Genomic DNA, 12,452 nt, shown 5'->3' with positions numbered 1-12,452 from the left:
GGGCAATAAGGTCCTAACCAGGCAAGGTGCAGAGTGTGTAGTAGTAGGGACCTGGTTTGGGTGGATGGAGGAAAGCAGCCTGACCTCAGGATGGCACACCCCATCTTCTGCTTCATGTGCAGAGGAGCTCAGTGAGGAAAGCATCAGCTGGCCTGAGCCACTGCTTGTGTCCAGACTCAGAGGAGAAATGGGCAACAGGCACTCCAGGCTCCAATTCCTGGGAGGGAGACCGCTGAGGACCTGACCTCCTGTACACCGATGGAAAACTTCCAATTCAAGTTCTTTTTCCTCCCTTCAGAGAAGGTGAAGTAGCATGGATCCGCTGTGAACTGGTGAAGCCTGGTCAGTCATGGGCAGCACAGGCACGACAGCTAAGCCAGAGAGACACCAGATACCCTGTGCAAGGAGTACACCTGCAGGCCGTCCACACCACCTGCTGCAGGCCGTCTACACCACCTGTGCTCACTAACATGGGAGGATTCTGGTGGGGGAGGCCCTGTGAGAATGTGGCATTCCCGTTAACAGGAAGGGGAGAAATGGAACAGGAAGGGGAGATGGGATGGAAAGGGGGTAGAAAAGGGAGAAAAATCAGCAGGACTCCTCCTTCCCTCTCGTCTCCGAGACTCCTACCCTCAGCAAACTATGGCTGACATTTTTATGAGAGTAAAAACAAAATTCCTGTTGTGTTTCTTCTTACCCTGAACAATCTGGTTTTAGTTCTTTTAAACAAAAGCAAATGAAAAATTCCCACCAAGTCCTTGGTTTCACTGGTAAACCTATAATTACGGTATCTAGCTACAACAATTTGCAGGTTTTGAGCTTCAGGGGGATGCCACAGTAAATTAAATATGCAGCTCCTGGGTAGGCTTAAAAATGATTTTTTTTCCTAAGACGAACATGAAGAAAATGGAAACTACTCATGAAGAAATGCTGACTTCCTAGCCATGACTCAAGGTCAACTCAGCCAGGCAACAAGAAGAAAGATAACTCGCACTTTTAAAAATAGCAAGTATTAGCCAAGAAATAAAAGTGGAAACCTCCATCATCCATGTTATTAAAATGTTAACTTCCATCTGTGTGTGTGGTGTGGGCGCACGTGTGCGTGTGCACAGAAGTAATGGAAACCTCCATCATCCACGTTATCAAAACGTTAACTTCCATCTGTGTGTGTGGTGTGTGGGTGCACGTGTGCATGTGCACAGAAGTGCTGGGCTTTGGGAATCTCTTACTAGCCAACATTGCTCCGTGGTTTCAACAGTTGGGCTGTGTTTGCTTTAAAGGCAATATGGGGAATACTGAACACACCCAGCTTTCTTCTGAGTTTTTTTGGTTTTCCAGTGACAAGTTAGTCACACAATTCATCCCCCAAATTCCCATTCTGAGGGTCCCTAACAGCTCTGTAAACGTTCTACAAGAACACAGTTATTTTGAGTTCACTTATCTTTTATATCAACTTTTGATGACCGTCTTGGTGAGTTTTTCCTGAGTATTCATGGGCACTAAGTATCTCACTTATTTTTTCAACCTACAGGAAAGTCAGTTGTTTAAACGAAATGCATTGTATTCACAGTATTCTGCTAGGTGCTTTAAGGAATTAAAAAAACAAAAACAAAACAAAACAAAACAAAAAAAACACTTAAAAGGTAAGGTCTCTGCCCTCTAGGGGCAAAGTCATCTTCCATGATGGACACTGAATAAGGGCAGGGAAATGCTTTTACACATGAAGTGCTGCACAGATGGGGTCCCCCGTGATTAGTAACGATGACCACAGAATCAAAAGGGGTTCCACACCAGCAGCCATTTGAAGTCTACCTTCCATGATACGATGAGAGTGGGTTAATACTTTAAATATACGGGGTGACTTTTTTAAGTTAGGGGAATAGAAACTTCATTTAAAAAAAAATCCCTAATTGTAAGTCTGTGCTAACACCCGCGTGTACAATCTGTCAAAGTCACACCTGGATTTGGGGCTGCCTGAATTAATTAACAACTTTTCAATGTGTTAGTGCTAACATATGGCATTTAATTACTGCCTCCAAATCTGTAAGTCTCTCCACTTTGAATTTCAAAATTATTTCTTCATCTTCCAGTGAATCAGAAAGTGACTGGATGGAGCCACCCCAAGATTCCTATTTTTAATGGAGGCTTTGTAGGTCTGCACCCTCTGCTGACAATATTTAGTTACCTTGACTGCTGCTAGCTCTGAACTTGACACACGGACACTGGAGGTTTTGGAGGCCTCGAGAGAGACACACACACAGCAGGCTTAAGTGACATTTCTGGGTTCTAGGCGTTAAGAACCCCCAGCAAATTGTGAGGTTGGAGGGTTAAAGCAGGATGGATGGAATTTATGCTCTGTATATAAAGTAAAAACAACAAACAACTCCCCTAGTGGCAAGAGGCAAAGACATCAGAGTGAACACAGCTCCAGCCTCTGAGACCCGAACCAGAACCAAAGCAGCTTCTGTTTGTATCACTCACTGCCAGCCTAACTTCAGCAACTGCTTGTGACTTTCAATACTGCACAGCTGGTACCTCGTTGGGCACAGCAATAGAGGATTAAAAGCTGGATGGCATAGAGGATGAAAGAGAGTAAGTACATTTCTGCTCGTTTATGATGGTGCATGAAATCCACACCTCCTCAAAAGCCCTGCCTGTCCCGCCATTCGTCTTTCTGCAATGGAAAAATAACAAAAAAGGCAGATTCTGTTGAAAGGTGAGTGGTTTACTCGGTGTGCTCCTCTCAGCAGCCCCAGCAGTTTTTGCTTCTCCAGAATGGGATTATTTTCCTTTTGGACAACCTGGCTCCGTGGGAGCACGTGGATGGGAAACACGATGCCACGAGCTTCCATCGGTGTGCCAGAGGCTGCAGCTTAAATCAGAGCCAATGGAAAGGGCAGGTTACAGGAAGCCGTGGAGACTCGGGAAGGCTGCTCAGTGAAATCCTGAAGTGCAGGGCTGATCTGAGCACAACCTAAAGTTTCAGGGCTCACTCCAGAGGTTCCCTCTCTCAGAATTGCTCGATGGACGAAAGCTGCCAAGGGTGACTGCTTTTCTGGAGTTCACCTGTCCATCACGAATTAATCCATGATTAGCAGCTCTTTCTGGCTCAGCAGATACAAAGTTTTAGAAATCTAAACACAGTGATAATGAAGACAGTAACTGTCTAACTGTGATGAGTCCTTTGTGCTATCCATAAGTGTCAGCAAACTCAATAAAAGTGCAATTAGAGCTCGTTATACTTCTTTCAAAACTACAGGAGCTATTTACAGCAACTGAGCCAAAGAAATCTTTGTGCTCTTTGAGCTTTTGAAACTATGCTTACCTGTCAGAAATGCCACGTGAAATGAGAAAAGGCTTGTGGCTTTTATCACTCGCTTTAGAAAACTACATATTCCTCCTGATTCCTCAATCAGGTCCAAAGAGAACCTCGAAGCTCTTCATGTCTGTGCAAGGTGAGCTTCCATTTGGGCCTCTAGAAAGAAAAGCCCTTTAAAAGCAGCCTTCTGCTCATTTATATTTTTGGACTTTTCTTACTGAAAATTCAGAAAATGAAGGTCAATCCACAAAGCAAAGGCAGAACTGGCCCAACTAGAAGGCTTGAGGGTTTTCATTTGTACGTACAGAGTCATGCTTCCGTATGAGCAGCCCAGGCCCGGACAGGCCGGCCTCTGCCGCTCAGAATGCACTGAAAAGGCTGCCTCAGTGAGTGGAATAACAGTGTTAACTCAGCAGAACTTAGCACACTGGATACTTACTACATGCTGGGTATTATGCTGAGCTCTTTACAGACGTTAACTTATGTAAACCTCAAATAACCTTGTGAGACGGGCATTACAACAAGTGTTCAGATGACACCACTGCAGCCCCTCTCACAGCTGAAGAGACACTGATGCTGAATAAGGTTAAATAACTTGCCCAAGGACAAAACCAACAAGCGTGGAGTTGGGTCAAATCCAGGCTTCTCCAAATAGTTCGTAACTGCTACCCCAGGCTGCTGCCTGAAAAACAGCATTTTCAGGTAACCGTCTCATCCTAGAAATAACGGTGCCCGGTCCTCCTTGGCTTCTGTGGTCATGCAACATTGGGTGTGCCTATGACAGTTTTATTATGTGCTGTGATTCCAGACCCAAAGCAAACATGATTCTCAGGGACGAGAGTGGACACTGGTCAGAAGGAACAGCAAAACACTCTGCAAACTCCTGGCAGCTGCCTGTAGAAAGGTTCTCTGAGGCAGATGAAAACCTGCACAGCAGAAAATGCAAAAAAAAAATATATCCCTTTGTGTTTATTTACTGGGATATTTCAGGTCGAATGTTTTCAATGTGGCTAATTTGTCATGTTTCTATATCTACAACCAAAGGTTCAGGAGTGAGACAAACCCTTTTCCACAGACTTTCACTCCATGGTCCTTGTCCTGACACAGTTTCGAGTATTATGGAGCCAAAGGCAGAGAACGTTTCTTGGTGGCCACACACTCTGAGATGACCTGTACCAACAGGATTCATCCCAAAATTCAAGAGTCATCTCTCCTGTCTCCCACCAAGGAAGTCATCAGACTGCAAGCACGCACCACCGGAGCACAAGGGCTGCAAGGAGCCCGCCTGGGTGAAGTGGTCTTCTTCCCAGGCCAGCACACTCCATGGAGAGTCTGCAGAGGCCAGGAGACCACCTCTGGGTGCAAACAGTAATCAACATTTCATAGAGGCATTCTACCATCACAGAGACTGTTACAAACACCTTATTTGAGTCGTGGGCTGGGGGGAAGCCAACTTAGGTGAGACAGTTACCATCAATTCCATTTTACAACTGCAGAGATTCAAGTTCAGTGTTTCAGTGGCTTCTGGATACTTAAATCAGTAGACTGAATGTCAGTTCCGCAAGGTCAGAGACACAGTCTCTTGGGGTCTTTTCTTCTTCCTTTTCCTATTCAATGCTGCAGCCCCAGCCCCTAGCAACATGCCTGGCACACGGTAACTGATGAATGAACAACTGGTGACTGCAGGAGCGGCGCGGCTCGCTCACAGGGCCACAGAGCAGCAGCAGATTTGACAACTTCTGGTGCTTAGTGTCATGTTTGTGATAAAGCAGTAGAGAAAAAACGAATTAACCCTAAGTAAAGTGCAGGGCTGAGGAGAAGATAGTGGTTAAAGCACCAAAGTCTCCTCCTAGAGAGAGAAAAGCTATTTTTTCTTTTTTAAATTATTATTATACTTTAAGTTTTAGGGTGCATGTGCACAACGTGCAGGTTTGTTACATATGTATACATGTGCCATGTTGGTGTGCTGCACCCATTAACTAACTCGTCATTTAGCATTAGGTATATTTCCTAATGCTATCCCTTCCCCTTACCCCACCCCACAACAGTCCCCAGTGTGTGATGTTCCCCTTCCTGTGTCCATGTGTTCTCACTATTCAGTTCCCACCTATGAGTGAGAACATGAGGTGTTTGGTTTTTTGTCCTTGCGATAGTTTGTTGAGAATGATGGTTTCCAGCTTCATCCATGTCCCTAAAAAGGACATGAACTCATCACTTTTTTATGGCTGCATAGTATTCCATGGTGTATATGTGCCACATTTTCTTAATCCAGTCTATCATTGTTGGACATTTAGGTTGGTTCCAAGTCTTTGCTATTGTGAATAGTGCCACAATAAACATACGTGTGCATGTGTCTTTATAGCAGCATGATTTATAATCCTTTGGGTATATACCCAGTAATGGGATGGCTGGGTCCAATGGTAATTCTAGTTCTAGATCCCTGAGGAATCGCCACACTGACTTCCACAATGGTTGAACTAGTTTACAGTCCCACCAACAGTGTAAAAGTGTTCCTATTTCTCCACATCCTCTCCAGCACCTGTTGTTTCCTGGCTTTTGAATGATCGCCATTCTAACTGGTGTGAGATGGTATCTCATTGTGGTTTTGATTTGCATTTCTCTGATGGCCAGTGATGATGAGCATTTTTTCATGTGTTTTTTGGCTGCATAAATGTCTTCTTTTGAGAAGTTATTTTCTTTATTTATATATCTATGTTGCCCAGGCTGGCCTTGAACTCCTGGGCTCCTGAGCAGCTTCAACTACAGGTATGGGCCGCTGCATTCTGCTGAGAGCTGAGAGAAGAAAGCTCTGACAAGTCGGGTGCTGGCAGCACCATGCTATGACTTGGAATTTTCTTCAAAACTTTCTATTCTGTGGAGAAGCCAGAACATTGAATGCACTACAATTAGCAAAAAATACCTTGTGGAGAGATTTAGAGCCCAGTCATAATTTACATTTGCAGATATGTAGATCTCTAAGTGCATGGCTTCTGCCCTGATTACTAATTAATGAGGTGCAAAACTGCCTGTTGGAAGGAAACAGCGCTGATTATGTCAGTCTTATGGGACAGAGCAGCCCTCCAGTCTAGGATGGTAGAAGATTCTTTTAACATACATTTCAGTAAATTAAAAGAACAAAACAGGGACAGAAGGTTCGTTGAAATGGAACAAAAACTTAAAAGAGGGAAATGTGGCTATCAACTCTCTCATGTCTCGAAGAGGCAAAACCCAATTATTTATGGACCTCATCAAATGCAGATTTTTGCGCCAAGTGTACGTTCATTTAATCAGCAGACTGAACTCTGAATTCTGATGCAAACGCATTGGTGCAATTTAGAGAAGAGTACAATAAGGCAGTCTCCAAGTCCAAAAGAAACACACGCAAAAGGTAAAAAAACAAAAACCAACACCCCTCCCCTACCCACAGAAAGATAGCCTAATTCTTCATGGGCAATTCCTTTCCTGCAGACGTCCTCTGGATCCCCATGAGATGTCCCTGTATTGCTTTGCTGGAGGAGATAGGAACCAAATGCCACAGGGTCCCTATACAGGGCAAGTCGCAAAGAGAAGGACACAGGAAGCCACTGCTTGTAACAGCCTCATACATCTTTATGCCAGAGATCAACGGGACAGGAGAGAGGAGAGTGGAGAGTGCATTCCTCCAGACACGCAGGCCACAGAGAAGTTTCCAGGAGCAGCGCTCTCTGCCTTCTAGAGAGAAAAGCAGCTGGGCCGGCTTCTCCTGCCCCCAACTGACTTTGTAATTTAAAGCAGCAGATATTATTATCAAACAAGACAGTTGGTTACCACCTACCGTTTGACTTTTCACTATCTGCAGGTTTCATCTGAATGGGATGATGCATCTAAAAACACAAAAGTGAGAAAGTAAAGGCAGATTGAACAACTGTAAAAATAATCTCAGAAATCTGAAGCAATTCGATTACTGATACTGTTTTAAGGACACATAAGTAACAACAAGACTTCTCCAGGTAATATTAACTATGTCAAAAAGTAAGCCTGTATTTTCTGTTCAGGAATCAAACCCTTTTAAGTCACAGGGCCCTGTAACACAGAACATATTTAAAAGCTTGGGCTCTGCAGTCAGACTTCAGTGTGAAACCTGGTTCTGCCACTCAATATGGTTTCTGCCTCTATGTTATAGGCAATTCTGCTTCTGCCATTTATTACAGCCATGCAATCTCGAGCAAGCGTCTTAACTTCTCTGAGCTTCAGTCTCCTCATCTGTGAGATGGAGATAATACCTGAATTGTAAGGCTGTCAGAATTAAACGAGAAAATGCATGTAAAGTGCTTCATAAGTAGAGGCTAAGATGTGTTGAAAATAACTTAGCTATTGTTATTGTATCATTATAAAAATTATTATAAAATTAAATCATGCAGACTTTTCTGGCCATCCTATGTTTGTCACATAGGTTTTTCTTAGGTCTCATGAGTAATTTGAAGGTCTAGCAGTTGACTGACTTCGGTGCCAGTATATAATTTTTATTAAATGCTAATACAAATATAGAATAGGAACACAGAACCACTGAAGAATGGAAGGATGGAAAGGAGGAGGGTGGAAGGGAGGGAGACGCACACCTTCCGATCATGTCCAGTACATGATAGGAGTGGAAAGGACTAGAGACAGCGGGGCCGAGGTCCTGAGCTGCAGTGGACCCGGGGCCCCATGGCTCTTCATAAAGTGCCCATCACACCCGGTGCCTGGTCCGCAGAGCGTGCTCCAAGCACAGAATGCCGCCACTATTTCCAATTAGAATCAATTCCCCAAACCACCTCCAAAGGTCCTCCTGCTTCACATTTCATTGCACCCCGAGGAACACAGAAGCCACAGGGTGGATGGAATCACTGGCTGCGCAAATGCTTTCATTATAATGGGTCCCATTCTCTCTGAACCTTTCATGTCCCCAGTGGACTTCCATCACTTGCAAGCCACAGCTCTGGGTTTTATCTAATTTCAATGAAAGGGAAATGGCACTTGGCTCTGCTACTTTCATCATGGGAAATTATCATCAGGCAGTCAGGATCACGTGTGCCTAATGCCGGCCTGGGTCTTCAGAACAGAGGAGGAGGGAGAAGAAAGAGGCTAAGTGAGCTACCTCTTCAAAAGCAGAACAAGTCACCTGTGGAAAGCCATGAGTTGGGCTGAGGAATGTGACCTCTATCCTGCAGTAATGGAGAGAAGGACCAGTAACATGCCTGGGGGAGATGGGCAGTCTTTGAGCAAGTGATCCTCCCAGCATGCATCTGTCTGGTTGTCCAGCAGGTATGGCGCAAACAGGTACCCTTCGTCAGGCTCTAGGCCAAAAACTGGGAACAAAGTCCAGTGAAGAAGGTCCTCCCTTCAGGTGCTCAGTGTGGCAGGGGTGGGATGGCGGGCATAGGATGGCGGGGGTGGGATGGCAGGGGCAGGAGAGACACTGAGCCCTCAGCCAGTAAGCACCCTGGCAAGCGCATGGGGAAAGGCAGGACAGAGCCCACAGGGGTCCAGGGGTGTGGGACATAATCCTCCCTGGCAAGGAAAGCCAAGGCAGCATCTGGGCTGAGTCCTTGGACGTGCCAGCAGTGAAGAGGGACTGGCATGTGAAACTCATGGGGCAGCCCTGCAGTGACCCAGCAAGTGGAAGGGTGACAGTTTCCTCTCACAGGGAGCTCCCAGTGTGAGCATGGAGGACCACGGGAAGGGGCTGTGAAGGTGGGCAACACCCAGCTCTCAGAGGGGCTTGCAAGCTAAGGAACTGAAATTTTGTCTGAAAGTATGTGGTCAGGTACAGAAGAAGTAACAAAGGCAACAAGATCGAAATTCTAGAAAAGCCATTTTGGCTGCAGTGGGGAGGGTGGATTATAGAAGAGAGACACAGGCAGGGAGGACAGTTAAGAGGCTGCTGCTGCAGGCCAGGGAACACTGGTGGAGGCTGAACTTCATGGTGACTGGCTGGTCATGGGGATGGTGGAGAAGGGGAACTCCAGGTCTGTACAACCAGGTGACTGTGGGATGGCTGCCCAAATGGGGAAAACACGAGCAAAGAGTTTCAGAGGCGGCTGAAGAGCACAGGTCTGGACATGCTAAGGTTGATGTGGCTGTGGGGTGCAGAGAGAAGTTGTAATCATGGGGCTCAGGCTTGAGAGAGGGGCCAGGGCCACAGAGAATGTTCCTCAGCGTGACAGTGAAGCCACAGGTATGCAAGAAGCTGTCAGTGAGGGAAAGAAGGGTGCAAAGAGCTGACAGCCAAGGACAGAACTGCAGAGAATACCAGGAAAGAGGAGTCCAAGGAGGGCACAGCGAGGGGCAGGAGGAGCTGCAGGAGCAACTGGTCCCATGGGAGCCACGAGAGGAGAGGAGTTTCCAGAATGAGAGAGTGGCCAGCCACAGTCAACACTGTGAGAGGCCAAAGAATTTGGATTTGGCAATAAAAAATTCTTCAGGGGATTTATCAGAAGTAGGTTCCATGGAGTGGCAGAGAACACCTGGTCATGGGAAGTAGAGGGGAAAGGAGGAGGATAACAGTGGATATGGTGAATGAGGGCTTCTTCTATTTTGAGGTCACCTGCAAAGGGGGTTTAACAGGAAGCTCAGTGGAGGATGGGGGCCACCCATCTGTCCTTTCAAGACAGGAAAGACTTACACAGGTTCATCTGCTGAAAAGAGTCCAATGAGATTCAGAGGTTCAAGATATGGCAGAGATGAGGTGAGCGCACCTACATTATGCCTGGGACACAAAAATGAAATGAACATGGCTCCTGCCCGCAGGGAGTGTGCAGTCCATTATGGGGGTCGATACGCATCCACATAAAAAACACGGACAAACAGAAGAGCACAAATAGAGCGCTGTGAGCATTCAGATGCATCTGTGAAATGTGTGTATGATGGGAGCTGGAAATTTGGGAGCAGCAAAAACAGAGCCCCTGTACTCTAAAGCTGTAAAGGACCCTGGAGATCATGCAGTCAGTGCCCTCGGCCTGACAGGTATGAAGGGAATAAGTGACTGCATAGACATAGGTGATTAACGACAGAGCTGGGATCACACAACTCTAATATCTCCACTCTTAATCTGGTGATGCCTCCCCTAAACCACACTGCTTCTCCATAAAATGTCCAATGTGGGACTTGGCCATATGAGCCTTCGGTTAAGAACGGCATGCTTCACTCACTGAAGCGGGCAGACACACACCGTTTGAAGGCACCTGCAATATCGCCTTAGGGGAAAGTAATCTTCCCTTCCCCCTAACTCCTGTAGGACCTGATCTCTATAGCTGTATGACTCGTATGACACCAAGACTGCAGTCTTAGCATTCGTGCAGCTGCTCAGAGAATTGGCTTGTGCTGCCGTAAGACTCTGCAGAAGGCTCGGCGAAGCAGCAGTGGTGGTGATAACTCAGCTACTGCCACTGCACACCCTGAACTTTGTTTTGCTCTTTCCTGGGCTCAGCAGGGGAAAAATCAACTTCGCAGAGCCATGGATTGTCAGACCATGGTGAATTCTGAATAGATGGTCACCCCACTTCAGGTATGTTCTGAAGACAAGCTAGATAATGTATGCAAAGCACTGTGACCTTCTTAGAGAAAGGTGTTCAATCAGGACTGTATTAATAATGGCTCATTACCATGAATAGTTCATTTGAGTTACAGATTTCTGATCACATACAAGATGTAAATGTCAAGGAAGACAAAAAAATGGGTGGGAGGAGTCATTCTCATAATACTGTTTCACTTCCTCAAAATCTTCTGACTCCCAGAACTTTGGGAGATTTCTTGAGTAGCGAAGTTATTATAAAAGAGTAGACATTCTAGTTGAAAGTTTTAAATTATAAGGATGGAAAAAGAATTCTTTCCCTGTAACAGAAATGGTTTCAATGATTTGACCCAGTGTGACTGCTCGTTTATTCACGTGTTTCTGTTTTTACCAGACGCTATATGTTAGATGCTGGCAAGAGGAAGATGAGAAGCGGTTCTCATTGTGATGGAGCTTGCAGTGTGGTAGGAGAGACAGATACAGCAACCATTTCCCACAGTGTGATAACAGGCATGTTAAGAGCTGTACGGTGGGAACTCAGAGAAGAGACACCACACACAGATGGAGGAAGGACACACTGGGGAAGGCGTCTAAGATGAAGCTATGTCTGCATTCATTCTCAAAGGAATCCTCATGTTAACCAGAAGATGTGGAAAGGACATTTCAGGAAAAAGAACAATTTATTTGGAGGCACAGAATAAGAGAAAATAGGCCCTACTGTTGATTAAGAACAATGATATGATATCCTAACCAACAGAGGAAGCAACGGAAGTTGTTTTTTTTTTTGAGACGGAGTCTCGCTCTTTCGCCCAGGGTGGAGTGCAGTGGTGTGATCTCGGCTCACTGCAAGCTCCGCCTCCCGGTTCACACCATTCTCCTCCCTCAGCCTCCTGAGTAGCTGGGACTACAGGTGCCCATCACCACGCCTGGCTAATTTTTTTTTGTATTTTTAGTAGAGACGGGGTTTCACCATGTTAGCCAGGATGGTCTCGATCTCCTGACCTTGGGATCCACCCACCTCGGCCTCCCAAAGTGCTGGGATTATAGGCGTGAGCCACCACGCCCGGCCAATGGAAGTTGTTAAAAAGAACATTCGCCGAAAACAAGACACCTAAAGCACAAGACTAACAGTGAGGAGTATGTTCATGGGCTGGAGAATTTCAAGTAAAAAGAAAACAACGCCCATCTACTCACTCCTGAATGAAATCCTCCCTAGGTGCCAGGACAGGAGGCAGCCAGTGGCCACACCCTGAGCACCCTTCTCAAGAGCTAATGATGAAATGAGTGGGGTCAGAACTGTTGCTTCTCAACTGCTTCCCCATGACTAGGGACCCTGGCCCTCCCTGCTGCCAGAATTAGATGGGGCTGGAGGCAGGATCTCATGCTCTGCCCTGCACATGCCTGCAGGTCCCAGTAGACAGCAGGAGACCAGGGGAGGGCCCAGGTGAAGTGGTGGTCGCTAATTCAACCTACCTACTGTGTGGCTAGGGTCAGGGTTGCCGTTGCGGCTAGTTCCCAGGGGCTACCTCCTTCCTCCGTCTATGATAAGGGAGCACATGATCTTCCAGAATTTTTGCAAGGAGTCTCTGAAGAGACGTGTGC

The 12,452-nt window shown here is 46.2% G+C and overlaps 1 protein-coding gene across 24 annotated transcripts in view; it reads right to left on the bottom strand.

The window, feature by feature from the left end:
• CELF2 (CUGBP Elav-like family member 2) overlaps positions 1 to 12,452 on the bottom strand; it is an 872,815-nt gene that overhangs the window by 79,600 nt on the left and 780,763 nt on the right. For all 24 annotated transcript variants that reach the window (XM_032154967.2, XM_032152939.2, XM_032153279.2 and 21 more), the window contains one exon: positions 7,134 to 7,182. In XM_032154967.2, coding sequence (XP_032010858.1) covers positions 7,134 to 7,182 — 49 coding nt within the window. The remainder of the gene's footprint in view (positions 1 to 7,133; positions 7,183 to 12,452) is intronic.

Source organism: Hylobates moloch, unplaced genomic scaffold, assembly GCF_009828535.3.
Source record: "Hylobates moloch isolate HMO894 unplaced genomic scaffold, HMol_V3 SCAFFOLD_2, whole genome shotgun sequence".
Taxonomy (NCBI): Eukaryota; Metazoa; Chordata; class Mammalia; order Primates; family Hylobatidae; genus Hylobates; species Hylobates moloch.
This window is presented reverse-complemented; position numbering and strand designations above follow the sequence as displayed.